Genomic DNA, 19,186 nt, shown 5'->3' on the forward strand with positions numbered 1-19,186 from the left:
GATCAAGGATGACTATTCTGCTTTTTTTAGCCAGAAAGAAAAGTACATTTCAATTTTTACAAGTAATTTAATTTCTGAAGATCATCTCAGTAAAGCTTTGTGGGTGTTCCCCAACCCACAGAGTCCCAACCCCCACTTTAGGGAAAACTCAGAGGCTGAGTTAGAGATGTTTTACTAGGGACTCTGGGCACAGATGGGGCAAAAAATGGCACATGTAAGCGTCAAGTAAATAAATTCTTTTTTTAAATAAATCGCAACCCTTTTTTATTGTGGTGTTTGCATGTTATCCTCGTTCATGCGTAGGTTTTCTCTGGGTGCTACGGATTTCCCTCTACAGACCAAAAAAGTATACGTATGAGAGTGGGAATGGTTGCCCGTCTCGTTTGTCTCTATGTGGTGCTGTGATGGAGTGGCGATTCCAGGGTGTACCCCACTTTCTGTACAATGACCGTTGGAGATAAGCTCCCTGCAACCCTGCATGGAAAATCAGGTCAAGTAAATGGATGGATGGATGGATGGATGGATGGATGGATGGATGGATGGATGGATGGATGGATGGATGGANTGAGAGGGCCTGAGAGGGCCTGAGAGAGAGTCTGAGAGGGTCTGAGAGGGCCTGAGAGGGTCTGAGGGTCTGAGGTAAAGTATATAGTTTTAAAGCCGAAGGTCTCAGCAGCATCAGCTGATTGAGCCGAAGGTTTTGATGTCTGCAGAAGAACTTAAACAGTAAAAACATTCAGAAAAATAAAGAACAGGAATCAGTTTTTCATTAAGATCCTCTCTGTTAGCACTCAGAGGATGTGTTCGGAATGACTCTCAGCTACTACCACACTGAGTCTGTGAGACTGGCTGACCTGTTGTTAAAGGTTCTGGTCTTGCTCAGGTGGCGGTCCATGATAAGTGTTTGTTTGTGTCCACCTGCAGCAGGAAGCATCTGCTCGCCGTCCTGTACTTCAGGGGTCTGCAGCGCGGCCGCGAGCACCAGCTGATCCTCCAGAGACTCTCAGCCCTGAAAAAAGAAACTGGCAGCGCCGACGGAGACCGGAGCCAAGTTCTGTTTGGGGACATGCAGGTCACCGCCAACACCGACTGCATGTCCAGCCTGCCGTCCTTCTGTCTCAGCGTCCTGCAGAGGGACAGCTGAGGACGCAGATCTCAGATCAGCCTCAGCTACTACCACACCAAATTTCAGCTCAATATCTGTAAAACAGCCGCAGATGTTTTCTGAGAGTTTCCTTAAATGTTTGGGTTCAGTTTTACATTCATGTGTTCAGACTGAACCTACAGACGTCATGTTGTAAACTAAATAAAATAAATGAAAGTTTTGTAAATACTTTAACCTCCGGCTTGTAGCAGGTCCACTCACAGCACTTTATGTTTCCAGCTGTTTGAGTTAGAGCTCAGCGTTTGGAACGAATTCAGCCGAGGACTGACTGTAAATGAAGACGATGTGACTTTAAAACATAAAATAAAACTTGTTTGCTGCAATGAATCTGTTTATTTTGTGTTAGAACATGGCTGCATTTACTGCAAACATGTAAGAATTTAAAACATATCCCTGAACTTTAACGTCTTTCTGACATATTTATGTTTTATTTGAACAATACCGTGAATGCTAATTAGTTAGCCTTTTGCTTCTTTTAGATGCCAATTTAGATGCAGACTGAAAAAGCAGAACTATAAGATAACAAAAAACCAGATGAATTATTTATAAATTAATGTTTGAGGAACTGCTGCCTTGTTGAAAGCACTAAAAACACCTTTTTTCATTAATGAAAGTACAACAGACTTAGTTCTGCATTTTCTAAGGAAGTGAAATTTACATTTCTCTTCAGGTTTGTCTCATTGATCTTGATCGTTTGTTTTGTGAAATATAAGCAATATTTAAGTTTGTTTTTCTAATTTAAAGTTTCCCTCTGAAAGACTTGAGGAAGTGCACACAGGTGAGCGTCACAGAGGTTCACGGTTCGCGGCGAAACCAACTTCCTGACATCAAGAGTTATTTGCATCTTCGCTATAAAATGCAAAGAAGTCTTGAGGTGTGCAGAGAAGCTGCAGAAAAACCTCACTGTTGTTTCCAGAAACGATGTGTTCGGCTGTTTGTTCCTGTTTCCCCGACAGGCCCTTCAGACTCGCAGGTAAGACGATTATTAATCTGCAGCAGCAGCTGGAGGTTCGGCTGATAATTATCTCCGGTGTGGCAGTTTGCAGCTCAGGGAACCTCCTGGATGAACCGCAGGGTTCCTGCAGTGAAACCAGCGTTACCTGACAGCTCTGTGAGATCATGTTATCAGCTAAAACTTCAGCTTTTAAAAGCTAAAAGCTGCCAAACTTAATTAGTCCAGAACCCAGCTCAGATAAAATCAAGGGTTCCTTGAAGGAATGCATATCACCCGCCGGTATGTGGAGAAGTGATGGAGCTGAGGTCACTTTGGTCATGAGGACGACTCTCAGCGACCACCACACCAACATGCAGCTCTTTCTGTGTGAATCTGATCAAGTTTTAGCCGTTTTTCTGTTGGCTGAAGTCGACCAGCTGTGGTTAACCGGCTGTACATCAAAACCACGATTTAAATCAAATCTGTCATCTGGGTCTTCAGATGTTTTGCTAACAGACAAACAAAAAGCAAAAAGGTTTTCTGCAATCTGTTAGTAGCGAAAGAAAAAGAGCAGAGCTGAACCGGCGTCAGGATCATAAAAATGACAGATGGTTTAACAGTTCAGCTGCAGGGCATTGAGACAGCTTTGCTTCTGCTTCGACTCGAGGAGTTTTTGGTCCGGGGATCACCAGAATTATTCAGGCAGCCTGAACGGCTTTACAGAATTTCATAAGAGTCGGTGAGCGCTTTAGAGAAGCGTTCCCCTCCCAGATACATACCAGGATTGCCTCAGCGCCAGTTTCTAAAAAAAGCCAGACTTGTATGTGCCTGTTGTGTGTGTGTGTGTGTGTGTGTGTGTGTGTGGTGATGGGGGAGTGGATTTTCCACTGCATATCATCTTTAAGGAGGAGGAGCGTCTGTGGGCTTAAAGAGCTCCAGAGGAGAGTTAGAGTCAGAGCAGCGGCGGTGGGATCAGGGTGAGTAACTGAGAACTAAAAAATACAGAGGACATTAAATGCATCGTTATCTGTCTGCTGGGTTTAACTTTGGATTTAACATTCGTTCTGTATCAACCGTTAGGTTTTTCTTTTACCCAAAGCCTTTTCTTTCCTAAACTAATTCTGTTAAAGTCATTTAAAAATGGAGCTGCTTATTTTCACACTGTTGGGTGTTTAATTCGTTTAATGTGTGAAAGGAAAGTTCTGTTTTTTTTACATGATGATATGAAAATTAAACTAACTAAACTCCAACTTAGTCCATGTTGGTGCTCCATAATGTCTCCAACAGCCAAGAAGTTAAAGTTATTCTTTTCACAGTTTGCTTCATATTTTAAACAATTTTCATCTGTTTTGCACAGATGTCAAACAGCTGGTTTTATTGTTTTTATGTATGTTTATAGAGAGAGATATGTGCAACCAGCTGCTAATTATTTCTGTTTTGATGCACAGATCTGTCTGCGCCCTTCTTGTCCTGTTGGACCCGTTTCTCTGCCTGCGCCAGGACCAGGACCCGCTCAGATCCGGACTCAGAAATGAGGATTGCTTCAGATTCTGGCAGCTTCACGCTGAACTCTCTCCTGAACCAAAGGGGCAGAGCTGCAGGAGGATGGATCAGAGGAAAGTTCCAGAGACTGAGGAGGACCTCCCACCCTCAAGTTGAGGCCAATAATCTATCTTATACCGATGGACACCCATCACCTGAGGAGGAGGAGGCTCCAGAAGGTGGGAGACCTGAACCTGTGGATGGATGGATGGATGATGGATGGATGGATGATGGATGGATGGATGATGGATGGATGGATGGATGGATGGATGGATGGATGGATGGATGGATGGATGGATGGATGGATGGATGGATGGATGGACGGACGGACGGACGGACATGACCATTTCTCATGACCATAGGTGAGGGTTGGAGCGTAGACAGACCAGTAAATGAAGAGTTTTCAGCTCATCTCCTCCTTAGATCGGAGCAATGCCTTCATTACTACCATGACTTGTAAACAAGAATCCCAGACACTTGAACTCCTTCGCTCGGGGCAGAGACTCGACCCAGACCCGGAGGATGATTCCACCATTTCCTGGTTGTGTTAAATTGTTGACATTAATCCAAACCAATATGGAACATAACAAAGCACGATGAGTGGTTGAACTTCGTTGACTTTAAAGTTGCTGGCTTCAAATGAAATGCAGCTTTTGTTCTAACTTTTCTTCTTTTAAATAAAACAGCCTTAACATGCTGTGATCTTGTTGTTGAGTCTCTTTAGGAGGATTGTCAGAAGCAGGGAAAACTGAAACCTGAACTCAGACCACTTTTTCCTGTTTGTTTTCTTGTTGCTCGAACATATTTCCCATGTTATCCTGCTAATAAAGAGGCTCTTTGACCATTCATTTAATTAACTCTGCCTTGTGAGAGGTGCACCTGCATCAGAGCCCCGAAGGACACTTGACTCCACACCTTTTCAGAATCCGCAACCAATAGCCAACCTTGTGGTGCCCCGTCGCCATGGTGACCACCTTTGACTGGCATGACGACAAGCTCCACCAGCTTCTCTGATCAAAGTCTCCCTACTGTGTTTGGGTCTGAGAGTTTGTGGCCTGCGCGGCTCACACTGAGCTCATTCATGTAAATCATTTAAGGTAATGACAACACATTTTGATGAATTCCAACCCTCTCTGGCGTGCTTTTAAGACACAATAAGAGAGCAATAGTGGCTAAAGAGTCTGAAGAATGTGTAAACTTGAGCGTGACAAAGCAAGACTTCACTTCTGACCACCGGTCCGGGTCACATGTGGGCTTAACACAACTAAACATCACGCTCAAACCTAAGCCCCTCTGTTTCTAATGGCCATTACTGCCTGTTTGCCATTGTGAGCTGCACAATGGCGATCACGCTGGGATTTTGTGTGGGTCTTGCTGGTAACAGTTATTAGCCCCCAACAGAAACCCAAAGGGGGAAGCAGTTGAGAGGAGAACAAGAAGATTTGGGGGTCCCAGTTGACGGGTTTGGGGGGGTGGGGGTGGACGGGGAGATGGAAGGGAGGGGTGTGAGCAGGGTCAGAGGGTGACACAAAAGCGGAAATGGGGGGCACAAGGGGAACAAAGGACGGGGCTGGACCGAGATAAGGGAGGCTGGAGGGAGGGGTGGAGGTGCACAAAACACAGGAAGATGAGGAGAAAAAGATGAGAGGATGGAGTGGAGGGGAGAGCCACACACACACACACACACACACACACACCCCACACCCCCAGCAGATGGTGACGGCTGGGCGAACAGAGAGGGGGCGGCACCGGGATGAAGAGGGTAAAAAGCTGTTGGCAACACTTGTATCATGACTGTAACAGACAGGAGGGAAGACTTAAATATGGCAGCAGGAATTGTGTTATAATTGTGTTATGATTGTAGCTTTATACAAACTCTAGCAAACACTGCCATGTTTGTCAGAAAAGGAAAAAAAAGAGCTGAACAGAGTCAAGCCATGCAGAATTATTAAAGATTGAACAAATTAGAGAAGAGGTTGCATAAAAATCTAACTTTAGGTGAGCAGCAATGTGGAGGGATTTATTTTTTATTTTTTTAAGAAAATCATGTAAAATCGTGTGTCTGTTCCTAAAGGCTGATTATAGGAGACATTTTTGGGCTTGGCTGGATTTCTAAAAGTTTGGTCAAATCTTTTCGGGAGCGCGCAGAGTGGCGGGAGCGCGCGCTGAACAGAAACGACAGAAACGCGCAGAGAAAAAGTCTGAACTGATGAGAAAAATAAAATTGCTGGAAGAATTTTGTTTTTCTCGTTTTTTTCTTTTTTTTAAAACAAACACTGAGAGAGTCGATAGGAAGCTCTGTCCGGTTTCAAAAACCAGCTCACAAATGAAAGCTGACCCTGCAGAAGAAGCCGAACCAAACGCACAATGTGCTGCAAACTGTGGGGTAAAAAAAAGGAGTCCTCCCAGCTTCCGGTTGTTGTCAGAAACCAGACACTATAAACCCTACAGTATAAACAGGACAACTGTAAGGGTATGCATGATGTCTTATCTCAGGAGGCGGAAATGTTTGCTCATTTGACCTTTTCCCCTCAGCCCTGGGTGCCACCTGTCGCCGCAGGTTACCTGATTTTCTTTTTTTTTTTTTTTTCTTTCAGACACACAAACTTTTGTGTTGGGAAGTAAATCCAAAGATAAACTAAACACACCTGAATAAGATAAAAATATAAAAAATAAAAATCTCACTAATACCTTTCATTTTTATCGTTCAGTGCGCAAATAAAGGAAAAAGCTATAAAGAGGCGAGCAGAAGCTGCAGGAAGCTTTCACTCCAGTTTGGCTGAATGTGAACAGAGGAACCGGATTCAGAGAACGGATAAGACCCTGCAGGTTGGAGCTGAAAGAGGAGAAATACATTCAGAGACCAAAACAAATCCGTTATGGCGCATTTATATAGAAAAACAGGAGGAAGATGAAAATCTCTAACAAGTGCGCAGCTTTTCTGAGCAGGAAGATTAATTTATTGAACCACTTAAATGCGTTCACCTGGATGCAAATTATTATTATTTTTGTTTATGTCAGCAAACACTGTTTAGACGTCTTCCCGCAGCTTTTTTTGGTCGTTTTTTTATTGTTACGTCACCAAAGCTAATTTATTTTTCTATTAAAAATTACTACATTTGTTGTTATTTCTTTTAACACTTTAACTTTAAAAATAAAGATTTTAAAAATATAATAAATGTATAAAATAAAAATGAGAAAAAGAAAACTTTGACTGAAATACTGTAGCCAGTGTCTCCTGTCTGTNGATGGATGGATGGATGGATGGATGGATGATGGATGGATGGATGCTGAAGGAGTCAGTCAGTTTAGTTTAAATCTCCTGAAGCTCGTCTCTCTGTTTCTCTCTGTTTCCTTCCCTCAGTAATTCTCACATTCGAGGATCTTCTTGAAGAGCAGCGTTTCTCCGAGGCCGGCCTCCTGCTGATTGGCAGAGAGGACTTCCTGTTTGGAGGAACAGCTGAAGAGGAGGCTCTTCGTGATCATGCGGAGGAGGCGGAGGAGCTGGCTGCAAAGCGTGGAGCCCTGGAGAAGCTTTTAGTGCAGACTTTAGAGCAGAGTCTGTCTCTGAAACCTGACCAGATCAACGACGAGGCATCGGTGTCGGTTCTGACCACCACCTTGACCTCAGCTGTGAAGGCCATCCACCAGGAGGAGAAGCAGGACCTGAAATGGACGGCGTGTCGAAGTCCCAGCAACTGGAAGAAGCTCCACGACTCAACCCTCTGCCATCTGGTGGAGGGACGGATGGACAACCCATCAGCGGGTCCTGCTGGACCAACGGGCCAGTCCTCCATCCAGACAGACATCTATAACATGGGGCGGCAGCTGAAGGAGGACCTGCTGCAGGTGGTCCAGGTGGTGAAGACCTGCTACCCCCCGGAATCAAACATCTGTCAGTTTTACGCCTCTCTGTACCATCAGGCCCTCAGCGCCAGACTCCGAAAGATCGCAGACTTTGTTCTGGACGACAGGGACTGCGTGTTCCTCCTGCGATGGGTCAACGATTACTATCCAGGGTGAGACTTCAGTCTGGTTCTGGTTCTGGTTCTGGTTCTGAGCAACAAAAGGAGCCAAAACTAGTTTTGTTTGATCATTTTATGCATTATAACGAAATGATCATTCCTTTTTAATTTACAAAGTTCTGCACATTTTACTCACTGAAACTGAAAGATCTTCTTCTAAATGTTAGTTTAAGGAACATTAGATATCAACGATCTGTTAGCACTCAGAGTCTGTGTCGGGGATGACTCTCAGCTACTACCACTCCAGATTTCAGCTCAACATCTGTAAGACTGACTGTTACAGCCATGTTTACGAGGCGGCCATCTTGAATCAGGTCAGCTCCAAACGTTAATCAGTTAAAGACGCACATCCAGAACGTTTCCTTTCAAGCATTCTTGAGATTTTCTGCTAATTTTTTGCTCTGCAAGGGAAACAAACTTCAGCTGTTTTTAATCTCGTGTTTAATGTCAGCTGGAGACAATAAAAAAATAAATCCCACAGCAGATTTGGGGTTTATTGCACTGATTCCTTCAAAGTGATTCTTCGTTCTTTGTTCGTGATTTCTTCTCAGAATGATTCAAACTGAGTCACTCTGCAGTTTCACAACAAAGTGATGCTGTTTCGGAAACTCCAGAGGAAAATATGCTCATTAAATCATTATTTAGGATGTAATTTGTATAAAACTTTCCCTGACATGATCGCCCTTCTTGTTCCGGTTGCAGGATCCTTAAAAAGCCGGAGCTGATGGGTGAAATCGATGCTGCGGCGCTGGGAAAACTGCTTCCTGAAGATCTGCTGGAGCCTCTGGAGGAGCAGTACCTCAACAAGCAGGAGGTAACAGCTCCGTTCAGTCTGTTCAGCTTTTAATTAACGCAATCAGACTCACTTTTACTTTGTAAAATGAAACAAATAAGCTCGATTCCAGAGTGAAAAACAGGCAGTTTTTGTAGTAATCTGTGTAAAAGTTCATGTTTTTGTATCAAACCATCACAGTAGAAACATCAGACCAAGAATAGTTTAGTCACAGACGGTTTACTCAAGTAGGAAACAACTCAAATAAATCACGACAGAAGACTGAAGTTTCTGAAGTTTCTGAAGGTTTAAATCTTCGTGGTGTCGTTCTCAGAGCGAGCTGTCGACCTGCATGAACCGAGTCCTGGAGGAGGAGAGGAGGAGATGGGCCGAAGGGAAGGAGCCGACGACAGAGGACGGAGGCTACGTCAGTCCTCTGGCCTACGACATCATCCAGGTACAGAAATGCTTGTCACCCGCCGTCTTAAACAAAGAGCATGCTACCACACTAAATCTGAGCTGAATATCCATGAAGGTGACTGAGGATTAGTAACTGTTAAACCCCAACAGATCTTCATCCAGTCGTTACTTTCAATTAATTTATTGGTTCAGTTTCTGCTGCTTTAATCTTCAGGGATCCTTACTGAATAAATGCACACCGAACAACAAGCCCGGGTCTCAGGGGGTTAATGTTTTTTATTATTCAGAGGTTAAAGTGTGACATGAAAAACAGCTGACAGAGTTCATCACGCTGGAATTTCCCAACCAGGGCTGTTTCAAATCAACTTCCTGAATAAATTCACCGACAGAGTTACTTTTTGTTCAGAGGAAGAACTTTATACCTGTCTGAAACTCATCAGGTGGCTCTTCAGGCGCAGCAGAATCAAAGTTTTCTGATAAAACCTAAAACGGGTCTTAATTAGAGGCAGATGTTGCTCCAGCAGGAACTTTTATTTCAGAAACTTCTGGGATGAGGACCAAATGTGAGGAATGTTTTCAGACCCAGTGAAGGTTTCTGACATGTTTGAACAGCGAAGGGGTGCAGACAAACAGGCGGCATCGTATCGTTCAGTTCATCAGTTCATCCAGAAAACATGAAACGTAAACAGCAGTGAACATGTTCCAACAGATGGCAGGTTAACCCACATCGTTAAACACTGAACTGAGCAGAACCACCACCGTTTATTCCTGGCTTTGGTCAGTTTGAGAGCGATGGATTCGAACTGAAGCAACACTTTGACCACAGCGGTTGATGTTGGGCACAAAACGATTTAAACTTAAAGTATGCATTTTTTTATTTCTTCCGTCTTGAAAATTAGGATTGGAACGACGCCTGTGCATAAAATTGGTCAAAATCTGCTAAACTTTGATTCAAAATGATAATCCAGTAGATTAAATGATCCTTATTATGTCTGCAGCCAAGGTAAGGCGTTCAAAGACACCTCTGGCGTCTTTTCTGTGCAAATCTGCAAAGGTCCTTTCTGCAGGATTGACTCAGAGTTACTGACTTATGTCCTCCATGTGGTTCCAGTTCATCAATGGCATGGTGACGGCGACAGAAACTGTGACTGGAAGTCTGTTCAAGGCCCAGACCATCACACTCAGACTCACAGATCTCATGCAGAGGTAATAAAAACATCCAGCGTAAATTTAACAAACCTCTTTTCTGTATTTGGCATGAAAACTGTTTCCTTTTCCCCAACGTTCATGCAGGTTCAAAGCTTTCCAGGAAGACGTCATCAAGCAGAACAAATGGGAAAGCCAGGCCCAGATTAAAGCCAACCTCAGCGCTGTGGAACAGTTCAGGTCAGATTCTGATCCAAAAAAATCAAATAAAACACAATAAAAACCGGATGTTTTACTGAAAATGTCCCCTGTCTCCGCCTGCAGCGATGTCTTCGACAAGAGGAGACATTTGTTCCCAAAGGACGTCCGGAAAAACTGTTTGGAAGTTCTGACGGACATGAGACGATCGGCTCACAGCTTCTTATTAAACTCCGTGCACAAAGGTCTGAAGGTGGGTTGATTTAAGAGTCAGCAGCATCACATTTTCAAAATAAAATCCCCCACAGAAATCTTATTCTCCTCTGCTTCTGCAGATCTTTGTCCTCTTTAAGCCACCATCCTGCTCCTTTGGTTCTGCTGATTTTAGCTGCTGTTTTGTTGCTTTTAGCTTTCAGCTCATGTTCTGCTTGTTTTAATTGGATCAACTCTCTTCAGCGTGTTTCAGCAGCTGTTCAGCTTTCATTTTCATTCTCATTTCTGTGCTGATTTCCCTCCTGTCTGCAGCAGATGTTGATGATTCTGCTGCTTAATAAACATCTCGTTAGTTTCGGTGAATCCGTGCATGATGCTGATGATGTTTGGAGTAAAAGTCTAACAACTGGCTCTTCTCTGACCCGGATCACAGCCACATTACCAGAAGCTTGGGACCAGCGACTGGCTGAAGAAGAACGCGTTCGAGAAGCTGCTGAGCAGTTTAGAGATGGAGCTCCAAGGCTTTCAGGACCTGCACCCTTCTTGTCACCAGGTGAGGAGCAGAAACATCCAACCGTCTGCGCTGCTTTCATTTAAAGGAGACAGAAGTCTGATTCGTGGGTTGTTCCCAGGGCGTGATCGCTCAGCTCCACCAGGAAGTGACCCAGGAGTACGTGAGGAGGCTCCTGAGAGGAAACGTGAAGCTGAAGGGCAGGGAGCAGCAGGAGAGGGCGTGCACCGCCGTGACCAACAACGCTGAGAGTCTGCACCAGCTGTTCCACAAAACGGTGAGACCTTCAGACACACAACATATCACCACAGACCAACAACAGGCAGGAAAAATGTCCAACAATCCAAGTCGGTGTTCACCAGGTCTCAGGTGCAGGAAGGAAAACGGCAGTAAAATAATCTGAACATCCAAATAAATGCAGTGAAAATGACCTGTAAGCAGTCTGTTCTGCTGCCAGAAGATAAAACCAGCAGCAGGTAGTTATCAGGTCTTTATCCAGGTACGCACCTGTTACTAACCTGGAAGTTCTGGGACGTTTTATGGATCTCTGCCTGAAAATTATTGTTTCAAACTTTTATCGTGAACAAGAATTCCTCTGAAGGTAAAAAAAGAGAGGTCTTAACATCATCTTGCAGCAGAAATGATAAAAATGTTAAAGTTTTTGTTCACGGTTTCCTGCAGACTCGGTTTCAGAGACTTTTACTGCCATCAGTTTAACTTTAAATTAATATTTTTATAAAATTCTGCAGCTTTTTAACGAGCTGAAAATACTAAAACAGCTCTATTCCCCAAAAATAAAACCCAAAATTAAACTTTATTTCTCCAGATTAGGTCCTTCGGTGAGCTTTCTACAGTCTCCACAGAACGCCAACGTTTAATGTGGGAATAACTGGGAATAACTGGGAATAACCGGGAATAACCGGATCGGGACCTGGATCCAGAGTCGCTCAGGCTGACCTGATTGTTTTTGTTTTGAAAGGGATCAAAGGAGGACTGGTTGAAGGAAATCCTGGTGAAGATTGCAGAAGTCCTGAAGCTCCAGGACATCCCTGCCCTCCAGATGCAGGTGGTTCTGCTGGGATCGGCCTATCCGGACCTCAGGTAGCAGACGGAACCCAACACTTTTAGCTGGAAGCTGAGGAGGTTTGGTCACATGTTCAGATGTTTCCCGCTCAATCATTAAAGGGACAGTAAACATCTTACCTGCTGCAGATAACTCTTTGAACGACCTCAGCTGCTAACCGTTGGCCTAAATGAGTCTCAATGCTGTTAATTTATTATAACATGGAATTTAACGGTGCTTTTAGGGGAGGAAATGGCGGCGGCAGCTGGCTGTAGCTCTTCCGGCGCAGCCTGAGGTCACTTCCTGCAGGAATCTGTAAATATTTTTATTGAAATAATCTCATAATTTGAAATTAAATTTGCACGAAATGCGGCGAAACTTTGGCAGAAATGTTATGAAAGAAATCCTGCAGGAAATGGAAGTGGAAGTGCTACAGCTAGTTGCTGCTGCTCTTCCAACCACCTGTAAGTTTAAACAACTTAAAGGGATAGTTCAGACATTTAATACCAGTGAGAATGTGTCTCCTTCCATACAAGATATTTTGTCTCAATAATCATTTTTAAATAAGTTTTTAAATCTGAACAATATCTTAATTAAAATGTTATTTATTTGTTTATTTATTTGTTTATTTATTTGTTTGTTTATTGTGTTTCTCCTTCAATCCACAGAGAAACCCACGTTTCCTCGTTGCTCAAACTCAAGTCAAACATTTCCAAACCGGAGAGGAGGATCATTAAACAGACTCTGTCGGACCTGCAGAGAGAAACCAGCGCCGCCGCCGACACGCACATGTTCTTCTCCAAGCTTTAACTTCCAGGTCAAAGGTCGAGGAGCTCTCAGATCATCTGTGGGAAAGCTGAAATAAATAAATGTTTTATTTTATTAAACAGGATTTATGCTGTGAATACTGAGGATCAGACTCTTTGTACAGGTGTGTGGTGACGGTGCTGCAGCTGCCATTTTATAAAGTTATATTTATCTGCTGTTTTTATATCAGCAGGAATGTTTACTTCACATGTTGTATTAAATAAAAACAAATAAATGTCTTAAACCTGAAACTATACTTGTTGTTGCACTTATCTTCACGTTTACCTTTATTAAATAAAAACATGAAAAAAAATCTGCATTTTCTGCAAGACTGAATGTGGAGAGTGACGAGCTAAAACAGACAGAATATGAGCTAAAACAGGCGAAACCTGAGCTGAAACAGGCGGAACGTGAGCTAAAACATCCATCCATCCATCCAACCATCCATCCATCCATCCATCCATCCATCCATTCATCCATCCATTCATCCATCCATCCATCCATCCATCCATCCATCCATCCATCCATCCATCCATCCATCCATCCATTCATCCATCCATCCATCCATCCATCCATCCATCCATCCATATTTGTTTCTGTGTGCAGAACAGCCCATAATAACCCAGGTTAACTACTTACTTATTAACAACAAAGCTCACTGAAACATTTACTGTCAGTAAGGAACAAATCTCTAATATTCGAAGGTCTTTTAGTGAATCAGTAACTCAAACTCTCAGCAGCAGAGACACAAACTGCCTCCAGGACAGATTGATCCGTTTAAAGAAGCTGAACGCTGAGAAACGAGTCTTTTGTTTGTTTCTTTCCTCTTCAGAAGATCAGTGTGACGCTCCTGACAGGGTTCACACCTTCACCGTTTCACTCGTTCAACCATCCCAGACTCTCAGTGGCTTTCATGGAAAATTGTTTTTATTCTAACTATAATGAATCTCTGAGTTTCAGGAAGAGTAACCCCCCCGTGTGCAGACCTCTCAGTGACATAAAAATGAACATCAACAATCAGATTGATTCTATTTGGAGTCTAATCAAACAATAAAAAGGAAAAATGTTATTTTTCTGGAAATCAGGGTGTCAGACATCTAGTGAGGTCAGAAACAACAAAGTTATGCGTCTCCAGGTTTCCAGACATTCGACGAAACCACTAATCTTCGACTCCTCCAGCTGAAACAATGGTAGGAAGCCGATGATCATCATGCAGGGAATTTCTGCTCTCTCACCGAGCCGAGGACTTTCCAGATTGTTTATCCTGCAGAACGAGCTGCAGACCGGGGAAGGGATTACTATCAGCATGAGTTTTATTCCTGACAGCCTGTTGGAGGAGGAGGAAGGGCTCGGGAAGAGGAGGATGCAGAGACATGTTTCCTTCAGGAATGAAGGATGAGAAGCTCATTAAAGAGGTCTGACCTGCAGTGATTCAGCTGGAAACTCCGGAGTTTCCTGTAAGGAGCACAAACTGGATGCACATTTATTACCTTTTCCTCAAGCTCCTCGAACAGAACTCACAAAAAAAACTTCACAACAACAGGAAGTGGAAAGGTCTTTGATCCGCCATAAATCTGAAAACAGGAGAAGACGAACCCAGAGGTCAAAGGTTCAAGTACGATTCTCATTTTTAACAGTTTCTGATTGTTTTTTATCTACGATTCAGCACAAAATGATGCTGTCAGGATGTGTTTTCTGTCTTCTTCTTCTTTATTTTGTTTTCATGTGATCCTTATGTTAAGTTCATGTTTCTTATTGTTAGTTCTTGTATAGTTTTAGTCATTATTCGCCTGCTCTCAGCTCACCTGTCCTTCGTTAGTAATCACTCACCTGTGCACACTTCCTCATCAGCCTCAGGCCTTGTTTTCCTCGTTCTCCGAGTTCTTGCTGCCGCGTACAAATCTTTTAGTTTCCATCAGGTCCACCCGTGTTCTGCCTTCATTCTGGGTTCAGCACCTCCACCAAACCGTGACAGGTACCGTTCAGAGGCAGCTTTCAGCTTTTACTACTAAAATGTGGAACAAACTCCCTGTAAGCTGTAGGTCTGCTGAAACTCTGAGCTGTTTTAAATCAAATCTGAATCTGTATTTTTATGTAACTTTAAATTGGTTGTGTGTTTTCATGGCTTCTGTTCGGCTGAGGTTTTTAAATTCTAGTTTAGTTTGTTATATCGTAGTTTGGTTCTCCTCAATTTATCTTTAGTACGACTTAGTGTCTCATGTTTTAGATATGTTTAGCTCTATATTTTCGGTATAGTTGTGTGTGTTTTATGACTGTATTTTTATGTTGGCATGTTGTACAGCACTTTGTACTGCCCTGTTGCTGAAAAGTGCTATATAAATAAATTTTACTTGACTTAACAGGATGGAACTTTTCAATATGATCTACTTGGACTCAAAGTGCTGCTTCACACTTAATTCATTAATGAGTTTTTAACCTTAAACCGTCTGCCTTGTGGCAAAAGTTCTTATTCTTTTGTGAAGCATATGTGATGGATCTGTTACAGGGGAAGAAGTCCAGTCCTGGAGGATGAAGAGGAGGAGGAGGAAGATGATGGAGAGTGAGAATCCAGGCAGATCAGAGGTAAGTAGATTAATCTCGATACACAAGCAGCCCTTCAGAGTCCATCACTTCCCAGGAGCAGTCACAAGGGAGGGCGAACCTCAGAGCAACCTTTTTAAATCAACCTGATTCAAGATGGCCACCACAGCCAACATTAACCCTCCTGAAGCGCTCACAAGAGATGAAGAGAGCTGGAGCTCTTCTAACTCCGAGTCACTTTGACCTGAAGGTTAAAAACACTAAAACTGAGTCGACTGCACAGATATTGTTAGAAACGTTGGTGTGGTCGTAGCTGAGAGTCCTCGCCAACACGTCCTCTGAGCTCCATCAGATCAGGAGAGATCTTAGCCGAAAACCGGGGCACGTAAGGCGGCAGGTGATATGCATTTCTACAAGGAACGGGAGTTTGAATTTAGCTTTAATGAACTTTCTGTTGCAGGCAGAGAAACGTCAGTCTGTGTGTGTGTGTGTGTGTGTGTGTGTGTGTGTTTACCCTGACCTGAAGGGGTCCGCGGGCCAGCAGTTGATGATCACTGTCCTTCTGTTTCACTGAAGTCTGAGAATAAATCAGCGTTCGTCTCCCTGCTGCGGTTCAATAAGTTCACAGCAAACTCTGTTGGTTTAGTTTGTTTTATTTACATTTATTTGACAAAAAATAAAAACTTTCTGGGTCCAAAAACGTAAACAGATCGAGGCAGAAAAAGACAAAAGTACCTTTTTAAAAAATCAATACAGTAGTTTTCACAAGTTTTACATTTAATTTTCTGTGCAAAAAAAATAACAAAATAAAGACGACAGCAGATTTATTCTGTTTGTTCTGTGAAAACGTTTCAAGTATAAACATATAATATATAAATATTATATACATTAAAATATATAAATAATGTGTTAAAAAAGCATGAAACTATTTCAGAGGCTAAATAAAGCTGTGCTTTTATTTTGAAAGAGTCTCCCTTTATTATTTTTTTAATGCCCTCAGATTTGTCACAAAAACACGTCAGTTTCCATCGTTCGAACCTTTAGCTGAAAGTAGCAGAAACTAGCTGGAAAACAATTCTATGTAGCTAAATCACATCCACTGAATGAAGTTAGCTAAAGAAGCTAAATGCTAGCTGAAAGCTAAAAGTAGCATAAGAAGAGAAAACCAGAGGCAGCAGCTGAAGCAGGTTTAAAAGGAACAGATCTCCATGAGTTTCTATGGGGAAAGTATTTATAAATAAAGTGAAATATTTTTTAAAGTATTTCAGTTATAAAAACCAAACGTCCCAGCAGTCAACAGCTGGATGAACGGCTAAAAAACAACCTGACTCCTCAGATCTGATCAGAACTGAAAACTCTTGAATTGAAAACACAATCTGAAGGATTTTGGACTGAAATAAAAACGGCTGTTTGAGCTGCTCAGCTGATCGTTCCTTCAGCAGCAGCAGCAGCAGAAAAACCTTCTGGAACCGGGCTGGATCTGAACTCCAGGCAGGGCCTCCAGAACCTCTGTGTTCTGCCACGCAGGCAGACCCTTCAGACGCACCAGGTCCGGGATCAGGTCCAGGTCTTTGCTGCAGACAGGAGGACAACAAATGAAAAGACTCAGAGAGGAGGAACTGGACCTGCTGAGGACGGCTCCAGACTTGGATCTGTCACAACAAGAAGACTTCAAACATCCAGGATCTCAGCCTGGACCAGGTCTCAGATTAGTCTGTGGGCCAGACCGGTCACAGGAGGTTCTGGACTGAACCTCTGTGGTGATCTTGTTCTTTGACTCATGAGAGCTCTGCACAAAATATATTCTTTTTATTGGGAAGGTACTAATACCAATACCAGTACAGATACCAGTACTAATACTGGTACTAGTACCACCCAGCTGACGAGTAGAACCTGAGGACAAAATGAGATCTGACCAAAACTGACCACTGAGGAGCCTGAAAAGCTGCTTAACGAGCTACTTAATGAGTCGTAGCTGCAGACACTGAGGGAGGTGCTATGCTAATGCTAAGCTAATTCTATGCTAATGCTAAGCTAATGCTAGGCTAATGCTAGGCTAATGCTTCTAAGCAGAGACTGTCTGTCCAACACTTCCTCAGATAGAACACTTTTTATAAAGTATTTTTTAGAGACGGATTAAAGGTTCTATGAAGTGAAAAAAGTAAAAAAAAAATTAAAACCTTTGTGCTTATTTGAAATCTCCTTCAGGAGATTTGCTTAAGTTTTAGCTTTTAGCTACTGTTATAATAAATTAACCTTTTAAGCTGCTGTATTTTTTTGAATTTTTAGTTTTTAGCTATTGTTGTGCCGGTCTTATTGTCAGCTTTTGTTTTGCTGGTCTTAATGTTCTGCCCATTTTTAGCTACTGTTTTAATAATGTTAGCTTTTAGATACTGATTTTAGCTTTTAACTGCTGCTGCTTTGCTAATTTTATCTTCAGCTGTCATTTACTGGTCTTATCTGTTAGCTAACGTTGTCGGTTTTAGCTTTTAGCTACTGTTTTGCCAGATTTAGCTTCTGCTCTGCTGGTTATAGCTTTTAACTGCTTTGCTTTCAGTTTAATCGTTTTACTTTAACAGCTAAATTTCAGCTTCTTGATCAAAACTTCAGCTTTATTTCAGCAGAAAATATAATTTCTCTCGTTAACACTTGAAGTCAGTTTGATTCAAGATGGCCGCCGCAGCTAGTCCTCCTTATCAAACACAAACCAGGTGTGCAGGAAGTGAGCTGGTACCTGTCTTTGCCGCAGCCTTTCAGTGCGCCTGCCATGATGAGCTTCAGGGCGTCGAGGTCGTTGCTCTGCAGCACATCTGGAACGCTGAGCAGCAGAACCTCACCGAGCCGAACCTCCGGAGCCTGAAATCAAACGGGCTCAGACGTTAGGGCCGATGGGAGTGAAGGGGCATAACGGAGGCTGAGGTCGAAGCTCACCAGCTGTGAGACGGTCAGCTGAAGCTCCTCGATGTCTGAGCTGACTCTCTGAGAAACAGCCGAGCTGCGGCGCCTCGCTCTGCGCCGATTCATCCGGGTCAGATGTTTCAGGTAAAGGTGAGCGATGACCTCATAGGCCTCGGCCATCACCTCCTGAGAGGCAGGCAGACAGAGAAGAGTCGTTTATTTGGTCCGAGCTACACTGAAACTCTGATTATCAGGCTGGGTTTCTGTTCTCACCTTCTGTTCATCCTTCAACCACGGCCGTCTGGGGAAATAAGTCTTCAAATCTCTGAACAGCTTCAGCTCCTCGTGCTCGGATTTAAAATAATCCTTAAGGCTCCTCTGCAAGACAGGAAATGCTTTCTTAAACATAAACAGAGATATTTAATATTTCTGTGTTCATTTTAAACCTACCTCAGCCAGCTCAGTTACTATCTCCATTAGGAGTTTCAAAATAAGAGCCTTGGTGGATTTCAGCTTGGTCACGATTTCGTTTTTAAGAGGAACAATGAGGGAGTTTCCTTTAGACTGGACATATTTCCTAAAATCAAACAACGAAGAGAGGAAGAGACTTGTTTTTGTGTTGACGTTTTCTGGGTTTGAACAGAAAAACTGAGCAGATAAAAACCTGAGTTCCTCGCAGGTTCTCAGAGTCCTCAGGAAGTTCATCGTTTCCACTTCGTCCTTTTTGTTCCACATCTGGATCGTTTCCTCCAGGATCTGAGTCTGCTCTGCTGTGTAGCTGAAAGACAGGAGGAGAGACAGCTAAACGGAGCTCTAAACCTGGTCCTGTTGGAGCTCTAAACCCGGTCCTGTTGGAGCTCTAAACCTGGTCCTGTTGGAGCTCTAAACCCGGTCCTGTTGGAGCTCTAAACCCGGTCCTGTTGGAGCTCTAAACCTGGTCCTGTTGGAGCT

At 43.1% G+C, this 19,186-nt stretch overlaps 3 protein-coding genes and 1 long non-coding RNA gene across 8 annotated transcripts in view; 3 read left to right on the top strand and 1 right to left on the bottom strand.

Annotated features, from left to right (window-relative positions):
* Positions 1-1,505, top strand: part of exoc3l4 (exocyst complex component 3-like 4) — a 23,302-nt gene extending 21,797 nt beyond the window's left edge. For both annotated transcript variants that reach the window (XM_037977872.1, XM_037977871.1), the window contains exon 14: positions 925-1,505. In XM_037977872.1, the coding sequence (XP_037833800.1) occupies positions 925-1,144 (220 nt within the window). In that variant the 3' untranslated portion in view covers positions 1,145-1,505. The remainder of the gene's footprint in view (positions 1-924) is intronic.
* Positions 1,506-2,012: 507 nt separating this feature from the next.
* On the top strand, positions 2,013-13,050 carry LOC108230887 (tumor necrosis factor alpha-induced protein 2). Of its 2 annotated transcripts, none has more exons than XM_017407508.3 (12): positions 2,013-2,138; positions 3,548-3,820; positions 7,006-7,660; positions 8,369-8,480; positions 8,773-8,895; positions 9,970-10,064; positions 10,152-10,244; positions 10,329-10,455; positions 10,849-10,968; positions 11,048-11,203; positions 11,906-12,027; positions 12,658-13,050. In XM_017407508.3, the coding sequence occupies exons 1-12, from the start codon at positions 2,087-2,089 to the stop codon at positions 12,797-12,799; spliced, it is 2,070 nt and encodes a 689-aa protein (XP_017262997.1). In that variant the 5' UTR covers positions 2,013-2,086; the 3' UTR covers positions 12,800-13,050. The 2 variants fall into 2 exon arrangements, with proteins under 2 accessions (XP_017262997.1, XP_017262998.1); XM_017407509.3 differs by lacking the exon at positions 2,013-2,138 and adding an exon at positions 2,776-3,076.
* A 1,612-nt stretch (positions 13,051-14,662) lies between these two features.
* Positions 14,663-19,186, top strand: part of LOC112450248 — a 7,671-nt gene continuing 3,147 nt past the window's right edge. Inside the window, exons 1-2 of the long non-coding RNA XR_003038799.2 lie at positions 14,663-14,771; positions 15,303-15,379. This is a non-coding gene — a long non-coding RNA (uncharacterized LOC112450248). The remainder of the gene's footprint in view (positions 14,772-15,302; positions 15,380-19,186) is intronic.
* si:dkey-196h17.9 overlaps positions 16,025-19,186 on the bottom strand; it is an 8,217-nt gene continuing 5,055 nt past the window's right edge. For all 3 annotated transcript variants that reach the window (XM_037977730.1, XM_037977729.1, XM_025004123.2), the window contains exons 6-11: positions 18,900-19,013; positions 18,686-18,812; positions 18,509-18,613; positions 18,269-18,421; positions 18,072-18,193; positions 16,025-16,911 (exon numbers count right to left, since the gene is read on the bottom strand). In XM_037977730.1, the coding sequence (XP_037833658.1) occupies positions 16,773-16,911; positions 18,072-18,193; positions 18,269-18,421; positions 18,509-18,613; positions 18,686-18,812; positions 18,900-19,013 (760 nt within the window). In that variant the 3' untranslated portion in view covers positions 16,025-16,772. The remainder of the gene's footprint in view (positions 16,912-18,071; positions 18,194-18,268; positions 18,422-18,508; positions 18,614-18,685; positions 18,813-18,899; positions 19,014-19,186) is intronic.

This window comes from Kryptolebias marmoratus, linkage group LG10 (assembly GCF_001649575.2).
Source record: "Kryptolebias marmoratus isolate JLee-2015 linkage group LG10, ASM164957v2, whole genome shotgun sequence".
NCBI classification, from domain to species: domain Eukaryota; kingdom Metazoa; phylum Chordata; class Actinopteri; order Cyprinodontiformes; family Rivulidae; genus Kryptolebias; species Kryptolebias marmoratus.

Bases quoted from the DNA above. Each gene is read 5' to 3' on its own strand.
- LOC108230887 (XM_017407508.3), top strand. From the start codon at position 2,087: ATGTGTTCGGCTGTTTGTTCCTGTTTCCCCGACAGGCCCTTCAGACTC. The intron at 10,065-10,151 runs GTAATAAAAACA...ACGTTCATGCAG, and splicing joins CTCACAGATCTCATGCAGAG to GTTCAAAGCTTTCCAGGAAG. The intron at 12,028-12,657 runs GTAGCAGACGGA...TTCAATCCACAG, and splicing joins TCGGCCTATCCGGACCTCAG to AGAAACCCACGTTTCCTCGT.